Source organism: Grammomys surdaster, unplaced genomic scaffold, assembly GCF_004785775.1.
Source record: "Grammomys surdaster isolate TR1022 unplaced genomic scaffold, NIH_TR_1.0 125276, whole genome shotgun sequence".
Lineage (NCBI taxonomy): Eukaryota > Metazoa > Chordata > Mammalia > Rodentia > Muridae > Grammomys > Grammomys surdaster.
The window spans coordinates 190,110-197,441 of NW_021620156.1; the positions used below are offsets into that span (position 1 = coordinate 190,110).

General features: G+C 34.4%; 1 protein-coding gene across 1 annotated transcript in view; it reads right to left on the reverse strand.

Annotated features, from left to right (window-relative positions):
* Positions 1-3,226: 3,226 nt before the first annotated feature.
* The window catches only part of LOC114637335 (vomeronasal type-2 receptor 116-like), a 29,909-nt gene continuing 25,803 nt past the window's right edge, over positions 3,227-7,332 (reverse strand). Inside the window, exon 6 of the mRNA XM_028785568.1 lies at positions 3,227-4,155. Coding sequence (XP_028641401.1) covers positions 3,227-4,155 — 929 coding nt within the window. The remainder of the gene's footprint in view (positions 4,156-7,332) is intronic.

A 7,332-nucleotide genomic window follows, 5' to 3' on the forward strand; every position in this document is an offset into this window, starting at 1 on the left:
TAAAACTCTCTATTTGGGACTTTGGGCCATATAAGATCCTTTAGACGACTCTACTAGGAAACAAGTAAAGTATTTTAGAATCACAAACAAAATTTAGGAGAAGAGAGTACAAATCACTGGCAGGAAGTAGGATTCCATTCAGAATCCTTAAAATTCTCTATAGGATCCAAAGCAGAAAAGTACTGAAAGAAAATGGGCAATGGCAAATACAGGCTTTATGTAATTCTTTGAATATCTTTGAGAGTGAAATCCCTGAAGAAAAACATTATGTTGTCTTCTTGTATGAGGCTTATATGCATGTCAGAGATCTTGTGAATGCCTAAGAAGCAGTGACCATATCTTTAAGGAAAGAAAGAAAACTTAGAAAACGTTCTAATTCTCTGATTGGTACTGGTGGGTATTTGTGCAGTTGCTGAGTCAAAAGGTTCAAAGTCTTGGCACAAAGTCTATGACTGAATCACAATGAAATTTCTTTCTGTGAAATTATCTATAATGTTTTTGTATGTGGATGTACAAGCCACCAGAGAACAAGTGTGTAGAGATAACTCTCCCTTGATGCTTATATGGTTCTAAGAATGTAACACAACTTCCAAAACTTTTAAAATCAGGACCTCAATTGACAGAATACTTCCATGGCTTTCATTATATGTCTTCCCATATGTTCCATTCTATTCTGTCCTATTTTGATAAAATAAATAACATTGAACCAAAAAAAATTGAAAGAGCAATTTACAGAACAGACACCTTAAACAAGTAATGTTTACTGCTCACCATTATGGTTGAGGACTGCAGAGAATGCAAAACAGTTAACATACATTGTAAAATTACAAAGACAGGATAAGAAGAGGAAGTGAGGAATCTCTGAGATATAAACAGTGTTTTTTTTTTTTTACCAATTCCTTTGTAATTGTGATGGGAATTAACACTATTAAAAAGGAAGATTCATATACATTGCCTGCGATTGGATTACATTCCCCTAATTTGGCTGCTTTCTTTAGCCTCAATAGATAAAGATGTTACTAAGCAAACTGAAACAGGATATTCCAAAGCTTGTTGATATTCATGGTTGGCCTCTTCTTTCCTGGGGAGAAGGGAAGAAGGAGTCAGTAGAGGAGAGGAAGTGAGAGGGAGGAACTGTGAGAAGAGATGAGGAGGATTCTGCAGTCAGGATGTAAAGATTAAATAACTTACTCAATGAAAAATATTGAATGGAAAGAGGAAATAACCCTAATTTTAAAAAATCATAGATTATGCTATATTTCTTCAAATCAGTAATTAAGTAACTAACATAAAAACACAGTTTTAACTGAAACAAAAATAAACAAACAAATAAATAAATAAAGATAAGAAAATACATTCACTAAGTTCAGAAAACTGGCAAACAAGTGATTCACTCATGAGAGCAGTATAAAGAGTCCTGCATCTCAGTCTTTAGAGCTCAGGATTTAGGCCCTGCACCTCACCTAACCAGCACAATAGAAACAATGTTTTGGTTAGGGCAAGGGTAAGTTGGCTCTGTGGATGTGCACATAGGAGAGATGGCCTAGAAACTTGTCTGCTTGCAGTAATGTGGATAATGGAAAGATGTCCAAATGTACCTTATTTCTCATCTCCTATGGAAGGCCAGGGCACAGGCCTGAGGTCATGAGGGCAAGAGAGCTCTCCCTGCTCATCACTGGATACACAAGTTGAGAGAGAAGACCATGCCTATTGCCTAGGCAGCAAAGTAAAATTGGTTTTCTTTTCAGGTATTCTGGGTGAGACAGTCCTTTAGGTATGAAAGTAGGAGTGCAGTTTTGGTCAGTTGCTGGCTTCAGTATTGGGTGATTCAGCCAGGAAAGTGCTGCTGAGGTCACCATGATGGTGAGGCTTTGGCTCAACTACCAATCAGTCCTAACCAGATTCAGGGCCTTGAGTTAGTCTACCCAAATATTTACCCTGTGTATTATCTGCTGGAATGTATGCAAGGACCACTAGAGTCAACTTCCTAAATCATACTTTTTATATCTTAGTAGCTCAACATTGCTATCTAAACAATCAAGCCAAAATGAAAGAAACCATAGTTAACTAAATATGCCAAATGAAATTATCAAGATAAACTGAAATGAATGGTACACAGGTGGTAATAAGAATAGTAATAAATAAAATTATTTATTTCTATTTATTTTGTTTAGCAGAATGTGTTTTCCACAGGGACATTAGATATATTAATGACCATTTTTGGCTTTATGGGCATCTCTTAGTTGTCTGTAGTTCTCTGGGTATACTTAATGTCTCATGAGCTTTTATCATTGACAGAAGTATTTATATCAAGAAGTATAAATATACTCAGTATGACACATGAGTGATGCCACCAATACTTAAATTCAGAGCATTTGAGGCACCACTGAGCAGATGACTATATAAATGATGTATGAACTAAATTAAAATGGAATTTGGGATAGTCAGCTACTTTGCAAAGACCTGGACATGTGACTCCATTTGCTATACTATCAATTTGGGTTGTGCGTATTTCTGACTAACATCATTGCTCTGGTTGACTCATTTCAGTTTGTGTAATAAAATACATTTCCATATAATTCTAAATACTAAATTACTATGCATACTGTATGAAAAGTACTAAATTTCAATTACATTTAAAATTATTACATTTAAGTCAAATATGGTATTTTTCTTACCAGTACATAAAACCATACAAAGAATTATAAATTAACTAAATCTCTTGAGATGTTTAGAAATACCAAGTTAATCATTTTCACGTCTTTGGTATTACACATTGAATATTTAATAAAATTTTAAACTACTTAAATTGCAAATTTAATTATGTTTTATTAATGGGTATTAAGCAATTTTCCCAATTAATATGTTACTAATTCAGACAAAGGAAAGAATATACCTCAAATTTATAAGCAAATTAATAAAATGAAAGGAAAAACGAAGAGTTTATATTAAAGAAAGATAACAAAATTTAAATAGATCCAGGTATCATGCCACCAATTCTTAGAGTCAGCACAGTCGAGTCATTGGCTAGCATATGTGGTATTCAGACAGAAAAAAATGAAATAAATGGCTCTGATAATATAATATCATAAAACAATTGGATAAAGAAATAACACAGGACACAATTGAATCCCTATCATAATTGTCTAATAAATGTTTAGAATAATATAAGAAATGAAATAAAACATTTTATGAAATAGCATAGAAGCTAAATGTATTTTTGAAACTATGTTTTAGCAGATTTATTTCTTCTAGAATGTGTTTTATCTCTGATATATTTAAATGAGTTCTTTTCTGGTCTCAACAAGATAATGTAACATTTAGTAGCAAATATGAAACCAAGAAGTGCTGCACTGGAAGCCAAGATAGAGAATACTTCCATAGCCACCATTATTTTACCCTTAGTGCTGTGGTAGACTGGAAGAAAGGTGACCCAGACACAGAAGAACACCAGCATACTGAATGACAAGAATTTGGATTCATTGAATGTATCAGGCAGATTTCTAGACAAGAATGCCATGGCATAACTCCCTAGTGCCAGGACACAGAGGTATCCCAGGACACAATGGAAGGCAAAAGCTGAGCCCTTGTTGCAAAAAATGATGATGTGTCCATGTTCAGTATGAGCATCTTGGTCAATGAATGGAGGAGAGGTTGCCATCCAGATTCCACAAAGAGCAATTTGGATCAGTGTGCAGATAGGAATAATGTAGTTTGGTGCCCTTGATATCATTAGCCACCTTATCATTCTCCCTGGAAAAGTGGCCTTGAATGCAGTGATCACAGTAACCACTTTGGCCAAGACAGTGGCAAGAGCCATAGTGAATGCAACTCCAAATGTAGTCTGTTGCAGTATGCATGTGGCTGTGTTTGGCTGACCAATGAAGTTCAAAGAGCAGAGGAAACAGAATGTGAGTGTGACAAGCAAAATGTAACTGAGAGCTCGATTATTGGCCTTGACAATGGGAGTGTCTCTGTGTTTCACAAAGACACCAATCACAAAAGCTGTTAGCGCAGATAAGCATAGAGCGATACTTGTGAGAGCCAGCCCTAAGGGGTCTTCATAGTCCAGAAAGCTGACAGTTTTCGGGAAGCAGTGGTTCTTATCAGTATTTGCATAATGAGTCTCTGGACACTTAACACACTGATCCATATCTGGTCAGAAATGTAGGTCATTGTGAGAACATTATTTCAGGCTGAGGTAATCATTTCTTTTTCTGAGATATTTCTAACTTCATGGAATGTCGTTGATGTCACTTACTTTATTTTTCTCGGGGACAGAGTAATAAGTAATCTGTTGTGAATATTTCCCTATTTATAGAGCACACCTTCTTCATATGTATTTCTTTCAGTACTTGTGTTCAAATATAATAGGTTTTAAACCAATCCTTCTTTCTTTCCAACCGTCTGACTTCTTTCCTTCCCTAAATTTCATTCCCAACTTAATATGCTCCATATCTCTAGCACTTCATTTTATATTTTAATAACCAGTGAGTCTGTTCAGTACTTATAGTGTATGTGTAGTTGGGGACAGATTCAGTGGGGAAATAGGTTGAATTTCAAGGTTTACAATTCTAAAGAAATGGAATGTTTCCTTTTATATAGCCATCAAGTTCTAGTAACATCTCTAAAAATCCATCTTCTTCAAAAGATTTTAATTGAACTAGCCTAATGTATTTAATCTATTTACTTGCAAAATTTCTCTGCACTTTATGAAACTAATGTATAAAATTTGGAAGTAACTAGAATACAAAGTTACTTTGGATAAATCTTTCCTTGGGACAAACATAATTTCAAAATTATATGTCATTTATGATTTAGGCAGATAAAATCTATATCAGAGAAATTATTTTTCCACATGTGTTTGAAAAATGCTTCTTCCATATGTAAGTTTGAAAATTCCTTGTGTTTTTAAATTGTGTTCATTCTATGCTAGAGTTTAGTGGATTACTACATTAGTACATTTTCAGTAAGTACACAATAAAATGTGTTCATAACATTTGTGGATGGCATCTGTTTTCATACGCACAGAAAATTATTAGAATTGTTGAAGGACTTTAGATAGCAATTTTGAAATACTGTCATCTAATAATTTTATAAATTTTATGGTTAAAAAATATATATCCATCCATATTTTTGTATTATAACATCCCTATTCCCAAATAATTTTATATTTTGAAAATTGTTCATCAATCACCAGACTTTCATTTTACCTCATTAATGATGAATTAATACCTCACCTTATAACAGATAGTATTACTATATTTATAGTAGGAAATCAAATTGTCATTTCTTTGCTGTATATTGCTGTACAGTTATTAAATAGAACCCTTGTAATATTTAGTCTTTGCAAGTAAACTGCTATTATTGTACAGACACATGATACGATCACAAACATACTTGGTAATATGTATGAATACATACATATATACTTACCTACATACACATATATCATAAAAAAGTGGTATTTAATGAAGAGAGTGTAGAAATGTCACAAGAGTCAGAAGCCTCAGAAGACTGTATATAAACAGTGATATCCAGACACACCATGAAAATTCTATATATAAATTCATGAATGTGACATCACTCATATAATTGGTGCAAGCTCAGGTCTTATGGATTATCATCATGAAAGTAAGATTGTCATGAAGTTACACTATCACTTGGGAAGATTTTATAATTTATTTTTTTGGTCAGAAAGGAAGGATTAACATTCTTTAATATTGTGATTATGTGAAGGTAGAGATTTCTATGTTACAGACCTCATATTTAAGCATATTTGGGTAGCCCAAATTGGAGTAAAAATTTTTAAGGAGAAAACAAAATGTTAAGGAAGCAAAAAGATGAAATACTTCTGGTATCTTTTTCCAGGCAAGAATGTGATAAAATATATTGTATAGGATTTTGGAATAAATTTATACATATTTTAAATCTTTGGAATTAATAAAACTCAAGACTCAACTAAGGCATCAAGTGAGGAATGGAGATGCCATCCCACAGTCAAAATTCTGACGCATAATTGTTCCTGTAAGAAAGAACTTCAGGGATGGAAATGGGGAGGATCCTGAGGAAAAGAAGGTCCAGCAATAGACCCAAAGTGGGATCCAGCTAAAGGGGAGGCCTCAAGGCCTGACACTATTACTAAGGCTATGGAGCCCTCCAAAAAAGGGACCTATCATGACTGACCTCCAAAAGACCCAACAAGAACCTGGAAAATTCAGATGCAGATATTTGCACCCAACCAATGGACAGAAGCTGCTGATGCCTGTGGTTGAATCAGAGAAAAACTATAAGAAGATGAGCAGGAGGGTGACCCTGTAAGAGGACCAGTAGTCTCAGTTAACTTGGACCCAGAGATCTCTCAAACACTGGACCTCCAACCAGGCAGCATCTACCAGCTAATATGAGGCCTCAAACACATATACAACAGAGGACTACTGGGTCTCAGTTCAGTCAGAGAAGATACTCCTAACCCTCAAGAGACTGGAGGCCCAGGGAATTTAGAAGTCTGGTTGGGTAAGGGGTGGGTGGTGGAGACATCCTCATGAAGACTTGGGTTAGGGAGGAGGTGTGGGATGTGGAACGGTGGGTATAGTGGACCAGGAGGGGAATAAAATCTGGAGTGTAACTAAATAAAAAGAAAAAAGATTAAAAAAAAAGAAACACTGAACATTTTTTTTTTCTTTTGTGGAATATAACATAATTCTTCACATTATCTATTATATGTAAAGTTTCTACATTCTGTAATATCTTTTATAATATGGCACATCTCTACATTACAGTGCTGAAACTATTTGGAGGTTACAGTTACAAATAATGTTTCAATTACATGACACTATACATCATAAATAATTATGAAAGGGATATATACTGGAGAATTCAAACACAAATTTATAATCACCTACCATGTATATAACTGAGGCAGGTTTGATGTGAGTTACAATTGCTAAGACATATAGTTATTAATTATCTGTCCAAATTGATTTAATATTCAGAATGATAGAGTAGAATAAGTGTTTTACATTCAAATACTACATATCTACCTTTAGTCAAGTTAGGTGTCCAGCTTGAATTTTATTGTCCTAATATTTTCACCATATGAAACTTTAGGCAATATTTGGGGATTGAATATATGATGTAACTTTCAAAATGTCTTTACTATATTTTGACTGTTATATTTTTCCTAATGTTTGTTGAGAGTAGAAAGTTGTGTCAGCCAAATAGTATTAATAATTACTGAAGTTTTGCCTTCCTCCTCTGCCTGGTCCTGTGGGCTGGGGCAGACACAGAGTTGGTCTGCTCCTGTCCTGTGGAGATACTGACTCCTGAGTC